General features: G+C 41.5%; 1 protein-coding gene across 5 annotated transcripts in view; it reads right to left on the bottom strand.

The window, feature by feature from the left end:
- Nucleotides 1-508: 508 nt before the first annotated feature.
- PAMR1 (peptidase domain containing associated with muscle regeneration 1) overlaps nucleotides 509-16052 on the bottom strand; it is a 94285-nt gene continuing 78741 nt past the window's right edge. For 2 of the 5 annotated variants that reach the window (XM_025205721.1, XM_025207110.1), the window contains exons 8-13: nucleotides 13984-14184; nucleotides 9874-10086; nucleotides 8160-8226; nucleotides 4967-5199; nucleotides 2719-3011; nucleotides 509-1554 (exon numbers count right to left, since the gene is read on the bottom strand). In XM_025205721.1, the coding sequence (XP_025061506.1) occupies nucleotides 1018-1554; nucleotides 2719-3011; nucleotides 4967-5199; nucleotides 8160-8226; nucleotides 9874-10086; nucleotides 13984-14184 (1544 nt within the window). In that variant the 3' untranslated portion in view covers nucleotides 509-1017. The remainder of the gene's footprint in view (nucleotides 1555-2718; nucleotides 3012-4966; nucleotides 5200-8159; nucleotides 8227-9873; nucleotides 10087-13983; nucleotides 14185-16052) is intronic. The other 3 variants (XM_025206167.1, XM_006014648.3, XM_006014649.3) reach the window with 3 other exon arrangements.

Below are 16052 nucleotides of genomic sequence, written 5' to 3'. Positions count from 1 at the left end.
TGGTCCTAAGAATTCCAGACTGTCAGCTGATTATACTTCCAGAGCTCCTTCCTGGCCCGGGGATAAACCCTAAGGTTTGAATCTGTATTGTGACATCCTGACACATTTTTCCTGTAATCACAATTAGAAGGAAGCTGCATGCATAATGTCTCGAAGATATGCTTTGCTTCAGCCTTACAAAGTCTTTTGAAATGTCTCAAACAGAGAAAGTCTCTGAAAAGTCAAGTTCAGGTTGTGACCAATACAGAATGGAGCATGACTCTCCAAACTGGTCTGATTACACTGCATCCATGTAAACTAAATCCATGTACCCAGAGCTGGATGCATTATAAGTTTTGCCAGTTATTTGCACGTCTTTAAGGTTTTTTAATAATTCTGCCTTTCACTGTCCATGGAAATCCCCAGTGAAAGCCACAAACATAAACATAGCAGTAGAAGATGCATATGACACAAAAGGGATTCATAGATACTAAATAACAGTAATAGCAGACATGGGTATATAGGTTAAAAACAACCTTTGTTTATTTAAATGTGTAAAGTACTTAGGAGGGAAAAAGAATATATCATACTATGGCAATACAGACAGCATATACCATAACAAACTCACCCGTTATTCCAGGCTACTCTTTCCAACCTCCTAATTTTCTCACACTTATGATCCGTTGTGAAACTCTCACAGATCCCCTGATCCAGGTGATTATAAACCACAGACAGATTCAGCCAGTACTGGCCATCCCGCCTACAGGTATCAGGAGCTGAGCTGAGTTTAGCTGAGCACCATCTTTCCATCAAGGGAGATAGGAAAGCTGAAATATATCAAACCCTTCTCTCACAAAGAAAGAGCCTACATTGTTAGTTAAGTAGCCTCAGTGAACAGCTGATCCTATGACAAATTGTCAGGGCGTCTGTCTTAACTTTATCCCAGATGTGGCTCACCGGTGGGATGAAAAGCCTAAAGCAGCAGAGACTGTGAGAGATGCTACTACACTTATCAAAAGCCCTTTCCACCTATACTTTTTATTTCATGTTCTTCTCAATCCAGTCTTTGAATGGAACAGCTTTAGTGTAGCCACTGTAGAGTTCTAGGCTACAAGTTTTATCATAGCCCCAGCTCACTAATCCCATCAGGTGCCACCTTAATTCAGGAGATTCTTTTCCTGGCAAAGTGATGGCTGCAATCCCTCCAGTCTCAGCAGGGCAAATATTAGAAAAAGCTGTGTGGTCCTGCTGGGCACAGAACATGCTCTCAGTGATGCTGACCTGGATTCCATGATCCTCATACTGCTGTTCACACAACAGTGAGTCCACAATCTGAACAGCTCCCATGCGGATTGTGTCATTCTTGTAGCTGGGATCTCTAATATCAGCCAATATTTTCCAGCCAGAAATCATTATTTTTAGATCCTCCATGGATGAGGCCAAGTCATGAGCAGATGCCAGGCAAATTGGTTGAACGCGGCTACTGATTTTGGCTTTGTCCAAGAGTTTTATGATGGCTATGTCAGTATCAAGCAATATAGGGTCGTAGTTTGGATGCACTATGATGGCAGAAATCTAAGGAGAAACCAGAATGGGAAATTTACAGGGTCATTAATAATGGACAGTTGATGGACAATTGGTGACAACTTTTCTCTGGTATTTTCCCATATTGTTTCAGATGATTTTGCAACCTGCAAATGTTCCTTTGCCATGCAATAACCATGCATTCAAATAGCTATTTTAAAGCAGAGACATACAAACAATTCAAGTGTTTCAAAAATAGCTTTACTTCAAGCAAAAAAGTATTTATGAAACACTGTCAATTTTTTTTCATCAAGATGAAGCTATTTGAAAGCCATTCAGACCAATTTTATTTTCCCCACCTTCGTGCATGACCATCTTCTGAATGTCATCTTCATTATGTATGCCTATAATTTTTGGTCCCTGTAGCTAAATTAAAATAGATCTTACAGAATTTCTTCTATTCATTCACCAAAAAAAAAAAAAGAAAGTAACTGCATTATGCAATCCAGTAAAACTCTAAAGCCTAATGTTTTGTTCCTTGCCACAGGAAAGAAAGCACAGGAGGCAGGAATTGTGTAGCAAGACTGTTTAGTCAGGAATAGTCAGGAATAATCAGCGAAAAAGTCTAGCCACCAAATGCTAGCATTGGATATGAGAAGGAGAGCATAAAGTGAATGTAAGAAATGGAACAAAACGACCATGCCTAACTGGAGAGAATGCATTAATGAACTTGGGTTCATAAAAAGAGAAAATCATTCAAAATTGTTGACTTTCTCCTGCCTTTGTTCTATCTGCTCAAGCTGAGTCACTTGTTTGCCAGACCTGAGAGAGTACCTGGTGTTCCAAATCATGTCTAAGATCTCTCCCAATCATGCAGTTGGTCCAATAAAAAATATCAGCCCCGAATATCCTTGCTTTTTGACAGAAAACCAAAAATCTTCCCAAATTAATTTGGAAAATCACATCATTTTAAGGTATCATTGGATCTGGAGTCGAATACAAACTGTCCAAAGTTTGGAGTTGCAGAGATCTGGGCCTCATATGTGAAATATTTGAACAAGCACCTCCCTCACAAGAAACAGGGATCATAATTGGCACTGACTGGTATCCCTTCTTTGGCGAGCTTAGCCAAAGTCTAAGGATTTAATGTATCACAGGTGTAGTCACTGCCCGCCTGTCTTAAGCACTTCTTCATGACCCCTTAGGCTTACTTACCCGTAAGTTTTGGATGGTCTTCTCATCTCGGTCATCATCCCTGTAGAATTTCCCCAGGACAACTTTAAGTTCTGCTGTCTTGATGACAATGGTCTTCCCTAAATCAGTGACACAGTGTGCTGCTACAACCACAGTGCGCTCATTTACCAGGGCTCCACTGCAGATCAGGATCCATGTTCCCTTCCGAATGTTGCTCTCCTTTACTCCATTGGCTTTCCGGTAAATGGCAACTTGCCATGGCCACCTGATAGATGAAGTCTTCTGAAGAGTGACATTTTCAGTTTTTCCACAGACTGTGAAAATAGGAACCTTGAATGAGATACTTAACAAGCAGCACATCTTCACTTCTTGATTCCCAAGGAGGGTGTGCTTTAAGAATTAGGCTTCTTTGGTTAGTGGAAAATATTACCAATTAATTCTTACCTCAGACCTTGCAAAGCTCCCCATTGAGGAAAAAGCATTGATACAAAAGTAAAAGTTTATTAGGGGGTTTTTTTCATTATTATCTGAATTCCTGACAAAAAAACAGGGATGTAAATTTTGTATCTGAGTTGGTAAACTTCATGACAATTTTATAAGGCTGTCCTATAACTATATAATGACACAAAGAGCTGAATGAATCATTAGTACACCATAGCTGTACTAAAACTTTGTTTAAGCCAATAGGTGTCAGGCCATGGTTGTGGCCTTGATCCTAGAGCCTCAACCTTCCTGGCACAGCTGCTCATCCCAGTCTGTCACCTCCCCAGCTGACCACATATACTGGACACTAGTGGCCAGAAGTGCCCATCTGGGCTAAGCCACCCACCCACTTTCTGCCACTGGAATGGCTAGGCAGGGTCAGCTTACCCTTCATCACTTTCAATATAAACCTCTGACCCAGAAGTCTTGGCAACAAAGCTTAACCTTTACCTAGGCTGCTGTGCTATTTTTCCAGGCTTGTGCCTCCACCAGCTCACCAGGTCTGTCTGATCCCTCAGCTATCCAACCTGGATCACCCTCAGACTTGTGCTCTGCCTGAACTTTCAGTTTCCTAATCCTGCCTCAACCCAACCCCCCGCTTGATCTCCTGGCCACCTGACCCTGCTTGCTGTCTAACACGCTGCCCAACCTTCAAGCTCTCTTATTTGGCTTCTCAGATAGACCTTCTGGCTTCCCAACACTTGGGTACTGTGTACTCCTGGTCCCAGATGGTCTTCCAGATCTGGCCGTCCACAACCAGGCACAACATAAGACTCAAAAACCCATCATAATCAACCATGCCAGAATCAACCAGAAATGGGTCATATCATAGAAATGGGCCTTAGAACCAGAGGTTTTAGCATGATAGGGGACTGAGAGGGGACTTGGTAGCAGCTTACCGCTACATCAGAGGAGTATATCAAGAGCTCGGTGAACAACTGTTCACTAGGGCACCGACGGGGAAGACCAGGAGTAATGGATACAAACTCCTGGAAGACCACTTCAGGCTCAACTCTAGGAAAAACTCCTTCAGGGTTGGGGTATTCAGATTGTGGAACAAACTCCCTCCAGAGGTGGTGCAATCACCTACCCTGGAAATCTTCAAGAGGAGACTGGACAGTCACCTTGCTGGGATCACCTAACTGGGAAGACCTCCAGTTGTCTTTCCTGCCTAGTACAGGGGGGCTGGACCCAATGACCTTGCAAGGTCCCTTCCAGACCCTAAAAGCCTATGAATCTATGATATTTCTAGATTTGTGAAGGTGGGCTCTGAAAGTAATGAGTTTTCTAAAAGTCCCAGAGTTTAATACCCATTCATTCTGGACAAGTTTTCATCCAGAATTAAATTTTCCAACATAAAGCCCATCTTTAGGAAGGCTTAGTAAAAGGTCCCTCCCTAGAGTAGGACCTTGGTACTTTTTTGTTTCCATCCTGAAAGTTTTGTAAGTTCTGTCGAACAGAAAAAGCAAGAACAAAATTACTGTACAGGAAAATATGAAATAATAGCAACATATTTCCAAATCCTATGAGAACATTGTTATCTCTATTGCTGAACTAGAAGATTGGAAAGACTGCTGGCATGTTACACACCTGAAATCTTGACTCCCCACTTGCTGTCACCTACAGAAGTTCTGTGGGTGGTTAGAAAGAGTCATCTATCTTTCAAGTTTCATTGCTCCTTCTCTCCAAGATAGAAATACAGGCAGCCTACATTCTTACGAGCCGCTAACTATCTAAGGTAATACAGGCCTCCTAAGGGAGATGTGAGATTTTCTCAGGGACTCACTTGGAATACATATAGGGGCTCTCCCACTCCATTTTCCTGTCTTCAGGCAAGTCCTCCTGCTACTTCCCAGGCGGCGATAGAAAGAAGAAATGCATTCATATTGAAGCTGAGTATGCAGATGTTGGTACCCTGGAGGCAGGTCTCCAAATGGAAGTGCTGGCTTCTTGGTTGGATAGATTTCAAGCTTCTGTTTGGTGAATGCAGATGAGTAGAGCTGATGCAAAGGTGTCTCCCTGTTTCAGTGCACAAAGAACACGAGTTAATAATGATATGACAAAAAAAGAAACAGTCACTGTCATTGCTTTATCACCAGCTGTGTCAAGCATCATTTGAAAACATAACTACTTTGCTCATATGGTAGAAACATGAGGCAAAAAATCTCTTCAGTACAGTTCAACAATATTCCCACATGCAGCTCAGCCAGTTTATATTTCTTTTTCAGTTTACTTTTTCTGGAAAATGTCCTGTTACCTAGGAAGAGTCTGTGAAGGCGTTATAATTCATGTTATTACAACTCACAAAAGTAATGTGATATCATATATTTAAAATAAATTAACAGTGGCTATTTGTAGAATTAATTATCATTAGATAAGAACTTAAACACACTTTTCTGTAGAAACTGTTTTAATAAGCATTATTACAGGGGTGGGCAATTATTTTAGCTGGATGGCTGCTTAAAGAGTTGTTAAGGGCCACACACACACAATCTTTCAGAAGATGTCATTTAACAAAGCATAGATAAAAAAACAAATCATATACTAAGTATGAAACATCTACATCTACTATAACAGATTTTAATTTTATTTCAAAAAATATTTTTTGTCTTGATTTGTGTTTTTTTGAGTAGTGTACATAGAGGCAATTGCATAATAGCTCAAAATAAAGTCTTACTCTTGTATATTGCGTGTGAGGAGGGTGGAGGGGCTCCAGTGGTGGGGGTTGTGTGTGGGGTATGGGATGGGTGTGTGGGGGAGGTGAGTGTGCATGTGTGTGTGGTGGAAGGGGGGGCTGCCCCTGCACTAGGTCCCAGGAGCTGGCTGGCAGTGGGAGGAGGAAGGGAGGGATGGCGGGGGAAAAGGGCACATGAAGCAGAGCTTGCCTACAGGGGTGCAAGTGCAGGTGTGGTCTGACCCCCACTTCCCCCCCATCTGCCCTGTGGCTGCCCTGCAAAGGGGGCAGCCCACACTGCACTCCTACCTACCCTAGCCCTAGCCCTGGCCCCGGTCAGTACATAGAGCTTTTCAGGAGGGCTGCTTCCAGTGCAACTGCAGCCACCCGGGTACTGCGCAGCTTTCCCCACTTCCAGCAGCTCCTCCTCCTTCTCCTCCTTTCCCTGCTGTGCAGCTCTGGGCAGCAAGCAGTGCAGGGAGCCATGGGGATGTGCAGGGTTCTGGCTCCAGCTCCTGGCCACCTTCCACCCGCTCAGCCACCCACAGGTGGTTCCTCATCACACCAGGCAGCTGAGTGGGTGGGTGGAAGATGGCCAGGAGCTGGAGTTGGAGCCCTGCACATTGGGGCAGCAGCCACCCAGCTGCAGCTTCCTCCCTACTCGGCTGGGCATGTGGTGCCTGTCTCCATGGCTTCCCTGCACTGCCTGCTGCCCAGAGCAGCAAAACGAGGCAGGAGGAGGTGGGAGGAGCCAAGCAGTACCCCAGTGGCTGCAGTCAGTCTGGGAGAAGCCCTGCTGGGAAGCTGTGAACGCTGGCCAGAGTTGGGTGGGAGTACAGTGCAGGCTGCCCTGGGTGGGAGTGCGTGGGGTTCACCCCCATGCAGAGCACCATGGGCCGGATACAATCAATTGGCAGGCAACCCACCACAGGCCAAATCTGGCCCATGGGCCATATTTTGCCACCCCCGCATTATTAGGTATCTATTAATAAAATGTCTTGTTGAAAAAATAACTTGATAATCATCCACTTAGTCTCTGTAGTATGGTAATTAATTATCTCTGGCTATCTATATGCAGCAGTCACTAAACTTCAGATATTGTACTGATTAGATGAAGTATAGAACATATTTCTGAAAACTTAAATGAACCCTAAAAATGTAATTAACCATATACCATAAACTTTTCACTGTACATTTTATTATACTAATATATTAATTCCTCATCATTTAGGACAACATGCCCTTTAGAAGAAATAAGTTTTAAAGGCATAAGGATCTGGTTGCCTGTAGAGAAACCTCACGAAATCGGTAACATTTGAAAGGAAATGAGTTTCCAGTAGGATACCTGGTATTTCCTGTATCCAGCCTGTCCAGAAATGTCATATTCTATCCTGTCCTTCACTAACCCATTTGTAAAATGGAACATCAAGAATATTGTGTGAATAAAGTCAATTTGTGATGGTGATATTCCCAGATACATTATGGTGCTGAAGGCCATTTGTGTGCCTTGGTGGAGTGTACACTAAACAACGTAAAGCTCTTAACGATGGGAGGGAAAACTGAAAAGAAACAATTACCCAGTTCACTCTCCCTTTCAACATCCACTCTCTGCCACTGTGACACAGGATACAGATACTGGGCCAGGTGGACCTATGGTTTGACCCAGTAGATGGCAGTTCTTATGTTCTTATGTTTATGTTGTTAAGATAGTGTCAATTTTTGCGTTCTTTAAAAATACACATCAGTCCTGCAGATTGGCAGAGACAGACACTAAAATAGGTGATGTTAATTAGTCTGTACATTGCAGAATCTCTAGAAAGATATGGGTCTAATTTCTTAAAGAAATAAGCCAAGGTTCCTCCTCCTTCTCCCTCTCCCTTTCCCTCTTGCTCTCGCTCTCTCTCACCCTCATTCCATCCAAGTTTATCCAGCTTTCCCCTTTAGCACATTGACTCTCTTTGGGTAAATGGAACCTACTGCAGCTGCCTAGACACGGATGCCGTCCCCCTCACTTCTTTAGTAAGTCCCCAGAAAAACACCAGTAGCTCCCAAGAATCTATGGGGAGTTCTTGTTCACCATTACAGATCACAACCCAAATTCTAACTGTTGTTTGGACACCTCTAATTGTACTTTTCCTCTTGGCTCTCTCCAGCTGCCTGGACATCTGTACTTAATGAGCCTAACCTTCCAGCACCACCTCATAAAACATTTAATAAGATGGCTGCTCAGCCAGCATAAAGCACACAGGGATGGGAAAAACACATTTTTCCTCCTTAAACTGAAGTAGAAGGATTTCAATCTCACCTTGACTGAACCTGCATTGGAAGCACTCTCTGTCTCACCAGGTCAGAGATCTTTGGCTCTCGGCAGGCTAGAAAAAATACAATGTTGCACAATCCTTTTCCATGTTCAGAGCTCAAATGTTATGGTTCAGATACCTGTCCACCCTTTCCTGTCACTAGCAATAACGAACTAGATTAAGAAAAGAAGCAATAAGTAGATATTGTTATATGCATTTAAAAATATATATAGCAACTTTTCCCCTTGTCTACTAGGAACATAATCCCAACTTTCTTTCCAAGCACAAGAACACTTTCCCCACTAATCTGTCTGTCCCTCTCATACTGTAGTCATCTTTGTAACAGATCTGGATCTTCTGTTTTAGGCAGGGGTAAGACGTCACTGCCCATACTTTCTTAAGACAATAATTAAAAGATCACAACTGATTATTTGACATCTGAGTGAATGTTTGTTAAAATAGAATGATACATACAAAAGCCTAGCCCCCATCTGCCTGGACATGCACGGAGAATCCAGAGGACTGGGAATATGCCACAAAAGCAGCAGGATGTGACAAATAGCTGCCAATTTGTTCTGAGAGGATCCTATTTTAATAAGTATGACAAGAGTGACCTCAATTTGCCCAAGATAACAGGACAGAAATCCCAAGTCTTTACACTTACATATAACACTTATTTTTGAGTGAAAATAATCCATGATTTTTTATGAATTCACCTGATTGTACCAATCGTTTTCCCTCCACTCAAGTGCATTGACTGAAGGCTTGTTTGCAGGATATGTTTCATCTATATGCCTGAGTGTTCATATATTGTATTATTTTATTATACTTGACTGCCTGTGATTAATATCAAGCATTTATCTTTCTGTAACTACTAAAGTTAATGTCAAAAAAGGTATAAGGGGAGAAAGGGGAGAAGTACTTTCCATCTTCAGGGCAGATGCCATCTTCAGGGCATTAAAATGCAGAATATAAGAAAATCCCAAAAGAACAAATAATCCTCCCTTTTGCTCAAATGACTTCTTGGGAAATAATCAGACAGTTCCCTTCTCAAATTCCTTCATTCTACCATGGTTACAAGCACACTTTTACCAGGCCCCACTTTAACACAGTTATTCCCTATATAACAGAACATTTACATGTATGCTTAACTGCTTGGACGGATACATGGTTTAAGCTTGTGCTTAAGTGCCACACTGAATTTAATCTTAACTGGATTTGGAATTGGAATCTTAATCTGAACTGGAAGCCTGATTTTATATAGGCTTATAATTTGAACTGGAAGTCTGAGTAAATCCTTACTCATGTGAGTAGTCCTGTTGCCTTCAAAAAAACTAGTCATTAAGAAGTGGACCCAGTGAGAGAAAATATATATAGCTTACTCTTTTAATCATCTTCCAGTCTTCAGTTGTTTCAATGATCCTACCCATATCTGACCCAAAGATGAAGGTAGGGGAGGGGCAGGAACGGGACAAAAAGGGGAAATGAGATACATTCCTATTGGTTTGTTAAAGACAAAACATGTATTGGAATCACTAGCATCTTCCCTGGCTAAGTTCAGTCACCAGAAAGAGTTGGCAGACTCTCAGCTTCAATATCAGATGTCAATCAGAACTTTTATGGGAGGTTTCTTAGGAAGCTGGTTCTTTAGCCAAAAAATAATCAATAAAGAAAACACCCCTAAAATAGTTATGTGATATTGTAAAGAGTGTAAACTACCTTTTATGCAGATCGGCTGTTTCCCTGACCACACTCCATTGTCCTGGCAGGTCCTCTGCTCATTCCCACTAAGAACATATGAGTTGTTACAAAAGAAAGCCATGACTGTGCCAATTTTTGCATAGCGTCCATTCATACGCCCCGTGTCTTCTACTACTTTTCTGTAACCATTGAGTGGGCCACCAGGGTCTGAGCAGTTTTTTTCTTCCAGAACTGACAAAAGAGAAAAATATTTAAGATTTTATCAAAATCCAAAGTATTAATTTTTAATACTAGAGCATGAATTTCATAGTCCATGCATGCATACATTACCACACAATCTATACTTAGCTGATTTTATTTTTAAATTAACCATAATGCCAGAATTAGCAAGCATTAAAATATTGAAGGGACAATGTCAATTTAAAAAGAAAAAAAATACTAATATTACCTTATATTTTGTTAAAACTGAAAGATTCTGGAACATTTAAAAAAAATGTAATTTAGACCCAAATCCTGCCAATATCAAGCAAAAACTTTAATTGTATACACTGGGTGCATCTACACATGCAATTAACATGCAGAAATATACTCTGGAGCACTTTGAGACGGAGAAAACTGGTCCTGGGAGCAGTGTCTACAAGTGCACCTGGGGCAGCAGCAATTTGAACCAGGATGGACCAGTTAACACCAGAGCCAGGAACATGGGGGGACAGCCCTGGGCTCCAGGTGGCAGCAGAGGGGCTGGCTGGGGCATGAGGGTCAAGCAGGAGTCTGGCACCTAGCTGGCTGAGCTGACTGGGAGCTATTTACAGCCACAGTCACCATTTACACATGTGTTTAATCACACATAATGACTCTGCCATAGGATAGCACTGTCCCCGATACAGTACTATCTTACAGCAGAGTTAATTAGTTTATTGCACCCTAATACCAGTGCACATGTAGACAGTGACACTTTACTAAAGAGCTAATTAGTCTACTCATCAGTAAAGCACATGTGTAGATGCCCCTAGTGAGCTTTTTATTGATCTAAACAGGATTATTTATATATACTTTGGTATGGACACACATACATTGGAAGCTATTTTAAAAAGGGAGAGGGACTCTTGCTCTGAGCCATGCAGCAGCTGTTATAGTCTAAGCGTTACATGCAACCAAGCCCTGAACAATACAAATGAAACAAAACAGCCTAACTGTAACACTTCTTCATCCAGTTTAAATTGGAGCAATATTGCTATATTGGTATCTCTCCATCTGACAGTCACAATGTAATAGCTGCTGCATACTACAGATCAGCATCTCCTCTGTTTTGAAACAACTCCAAATGCAGGTGTGTCCATGCCTTTTCTGTAGTGCACTGGATTACTGGGCTTGAGTAACAGAGCTTTACTTTTGTTTGTATTCAGGGTCAGGGTCATCTCGATTCCTCTCATCCTTTCCTTGCTTATCCTACCGTGATACAAAGATCTCAACTCTCCAGGTGAATGACTGCTAGTATTTAAAGAAATCTAGTTCTCGCTTGGCTGAAACATAAACATGAATGCATTCTTATTCACATTAGGTTCTGTCTCTAAAACCTTCTTTCCTCTCCTCCATACCACCTCTCATTAATTTTCTTTTCCCTTTGTGTATGTTTTTTTTCCCCCACAAAACTGTAAATTGTAGCCTACAGTTTGTTGGCAGTGTTCCTAAAGTGATGCTGATAATTAATTTTCCTATACTTTACTTCCTCAGCTCTCTGTTTGCATTACCATATTGGAAACATTAAAACAAAATTCATTTCCTTGTCAGGAACATCCTTTTCCCTTTGATGACTATTGATTTATTCACCCTCATTTTCTTATGAAGCTAACAGTAACTTAAATTCCTTTCAATGTTGTTTGTTGCATCAGCATCTCAGATCAGGACTTCTCAATTCTTATCTTAGATAATTCTTTTCTAATCGGAAGCTGTTGCCGCTCCATTTCTGGGCAAGGAATCCCGGAAGCCATAAGAGAATTCCTCTTGCTGTTGTTACTTCTTGCTCTCTTGACTGCTTAACACCAGTTCGTGGGATTGCTCTATTCAGAAAAAGACTTATGCGTTGAATTAAATCCCGTTGAAGTCAAGAGTACTTAGGCACATACTTAAGTACCCTGAATAGCTTTTAACTGTGTACTCTTAACATTTCCTTCAATGGGATTTCAGCATGCAATTAAAGTCAAATATATTCTTGAATGCTGTGCTGAACAGTGATTAACTTTATTAGAACATGTGTTAAGCACATACTTAGGTTCTTTGCTAAAGCAGGACCATATTAATGAGGCTGGAGGAGGAAAAAATGGGGTTTTCTTAGCCCAGACGAGGGAGCAAAGGAGCTCTCTGCCTGCTTTTCTCTTAGCTCCATTGTTTCTGTCTTTACCTTAATATCCGTTCATGTATATAGACAAACAGTAGTGTCACTAAGTTGGAGCCAACCAGGGGCAGTCCCAGATGCTAACTTGGGTGGTGGGCAGAAAAATAGCAGTTGCTACAGCAGTCACACAATCATACCAGTGACGCAATGGTAGCCAGAAGTTGTTGTTGCCTCCGTGTCTCACAGCTACCCCAGGGACCCACCTACCTTGTTATCCCTCTGTCTACAAATTATTTTAATTACTTTCACAAGACTTCATATGAGGTATGGTACAGCTAGTCACATCTCATAATACTGCAATCCAACCATCCTGTGATGTCACAGAAGGGTAGAGAACTGGAGTCAATGATTTTAGATATTCCTAACTCTACATGCCTACAAATACTTGACCTGTCTGTGGGTACTGTGGATTTGCCATCTGGTCTGTCATGTCTATCGAACAGAAGGGGCGAGCAGGTAGAAACCTCCTCTATCAGCCTACTCCTATAAAGCAGTAAAAGGAAAGCACTCCCAGGAGTAATACTTTATTTGCATGCTACTTTCCACAATGATGTCCACCACGATGTCACTGAATGGTTAGGAGAGCCCTGGTATTTCTAGAAGTAGCTGAACTCTGAATGAAACAAGCTGGCTGATTACACTTGAAAAAGGCCTGCTTCTCCTATTGCATCCTGCATGTAGCTGATGTTATAAAAATACTATCATTTACATAGGGTCAAGTTGGGATATATCATGTATATGGGATAAAGACTTTGCTGAAGGATGAAACAGAGGGAAAAAGAACTGGGAAAAAGAACATATGTTAAAATGAGCTTCAATGATAATTGTGAAGAGGTGGATTTTGGACAAGTACTGACACTACTGAGGACGACTGGCAGACTTAGCCCCAAAGCATTTATTGTTGCTGGAAAATGTCTGCCTATCCAGAAAGATGCCCTGTTCCTGCTGGATGACCTCTAGGAGCTCTTTTAGGAACAATTTCCAAACACTGATCAAAATATTTTCTCCTGGTTGGTACAGCACTTTTGCAAACTACTGGAAAGCACTGCTGTAACCTATGCAAAGGATTCTGGAATCGAGGAGGAAAATAAATCTAATGGAAAAAAACTTAAATGGAGGTACCTGTTAGGAAGAAAGATTTGATAGGAGACTACTTAGCTAAGTCAGTGAAAAGGAGAGACATAGGTTTTAGATGGTGATAAAGGACTGGCTCTTCTAGCAGCAAGGCAACACTGACAAAAAAGCGTTGCTCCCTTCCTAATTTTGCCTGGGTATGAAATCTCTATTGTCCCATTACTCTGTCCTCTACACAGTAAACCACCTAATAATCACTTCCACAGTGCAACACATCTCTTCGTATGAAATATCAGATCGACAACAACGCTAGAAATAGCTATTAGATTCATTAATGCCAAAAGCTGCATGGCCCTCATTTGTGTTTCAGGTGCAATGTACACTTCCAAGCTTAGCAGTCTTTCAATGGGACCTTTGCCTGAGGAAGAACTGCAAAGCTGGGAAACAATACACAAGATTCAGATTTAGAAACAGGAAACCAGATTCAGATCCACCAAAGTGTCTTAAGACTATAGAGACATTAGAACATCATATCAAGTCATGGATCTGTCAAATTCCAGCTGAGGTTTGGACACTGGTTTAATAAAATCCAATAGACTGATTTCATGACAGTTCAATGGCCAATACATGATACAAATCAAAACTTAAAATGACCTTACCACATTCAGGATGATGTGTTGACCAACTCCCATCAAGCTGACAATAGGCAACATGGGTGCCATTTAAGTTGTAACCTGCGTTGCACTTGAAGTAAACCTGGGCCCCGTATTTAAAGTCATCTCCTTCCACAGTACCATTAGCAGGAGCACCTGGAGTCCTACACATCACCACTGACAGTTCAGATATTTCAAAAAAATCTACTTTATTACAAAAACAGGACTGTGTTAGGATGATACTTTATTTAGAATATTAAAATATATTAAATTAAAATGGGCACAGGAATCAAAATTACAAGACAGGTAGATGCAGATTTTAAGTTATAAACACCTTTGCATGCACTTAACATTAGTAGTCCCATTGTTTTCCATGGGATTAGGCAAGTGTTTAAAGTTAACACATGCAAAAGTGTTTTCTGGACCGATGCCTTTAAATTGCTAAATTACCACTATTCAAAGCCTGATCTATTTTAAGAGCAATGTTAAATTAAATACTACTCTGCTCAACAAAGAAATGCTAAACAGACTGTGGAGTCTGGAACCAACAGAATTTAGAGTCTGGAAACCTTTATATTTAAATTCTTTAATTTTGTTTTTCCATTTTCATATATTCTTTCAGATTCCTCGTACAGGAAAAAACATTTTCAGCTTTGTTTGACTTAAACATTACAGTCACACTACTAAAAATGAACCTTGAAAATGATAAATTATATTGAACTGTCCTACTGCATTTATCCTATTAGAAAAATACTGATCATTCCATAGAAAACATAACTGTTGCAAAGGGAAAATAACAGATGTATCACACTAAGGAAAGCTTCCTTCATCAGCATAGAGAGCACAACAGTCAGTATCTGCTTAGCTAGCCATCTGCCTGTTTACCTATCTGTATGGGTCCCTAATCTTCACAGATGCACTACAGAAGCCAATGAGTTTGGGTTCTGCATTTTCTGTTACTCCATGTATGACTTTCTTTGAATCTTAATTTACCATATTTATTCAAATATAAGACAACCCCAAGTATAAGCTGACCCTCCAATAATTAGATTTTATATATGTAAAATTTATTAATTTATGATTTTCCAGGTATAGAATTTAATTATTGGAAGTTTGCCTTTAATTTGTCCCCCTCTCACTGCTAGAGCAGGGAAGATAAATCTGGGGAATCAAGTAGCCCCTTTGTCCTCTGATCACCCACCAACTTCTTTCCCCTGCAGCCCCTTCCCTCCATCCTTATTGTCAGACCCTGCTCTCCCTGAGTGCATGAAAGTGAGGAGCAAATTTGAAAACACTGACCTTGAAATAAACATATCTGTAGTAATTTGCATAGGCTCCAGCAGTCAACAGCATTTCTCAGTATGTGTCTGTACACCAGATACCCCTCACAAAGGATCCATGTGCTAATTAGTGCGCCGCCCCTTCCCCTCCCCCCCCTCAACTCATGACTGCAACCAGCTGTTCTTGTCATGCGTCCTGGGTTCTTCAAAAAAAATATATGCAGATGTGGACTGATTGGGAGACCTGAACTTTTTCAGCCTCCACAAGAGAAGGCTGAGAGGTGATCTCGTGGCCGCCTACAAACTCATCAGGGGGGACAGCAAGAAATAGGGAATACAATGTTTACCAGGGCACCTGTCGGGGTAACTAGAAATAATGGTCACAAACTGGAAGAGAACAAATTCAGATTGGACATCAGGAAAAAACTTCTTTACAGTGAGGGTTGCCAAAATGTGGAATAAGCTTCCAAGGGAGGTGGTCCTGTCCCCTTCCTTGGAGGTTTCATAGTTTCATAGTTGGTAGGGTCGGAAGGGACCTGAGCAGTTCATCAAGTCCAACCCCCCGCCATGGCAGGAAAAAGTACTGGGGTCAAACAACCCCAGCAAGATGTTCATCTAACCTCCACTTAAAGACCCCAAGGGTAGGAGCCAGCACCACTTCGCTTGGAAGTTGGTTCCAGATCCTAGCCACCCTGACTGTGAAGTAGCACCTCCTGATGTCTAGTCTGAATCTACCCTCTGCCAGCTTGTGACCATTATTTCTAGTCACTCCTGGTAGTGCTTGGGGGAACAGGG

The sequence above is a fragment of the Alligator sinensis genome, unplaced genomic scaffold, assembly GCF_000455745.1.
Source record: "Alligator sinensis unplaced genomic scaffold, ASM45574v1 scaffold442_1, whole genome shotgun sequence".
Lineage (NCBI taxonomy): Eukaryota > Metazoa > Chordata > Crocodylia > Alligatoridae > Alligator > Alligator sinensis.
This window is presented reverse-complemented; position numbering and strand designations above follow the sequence as displayed.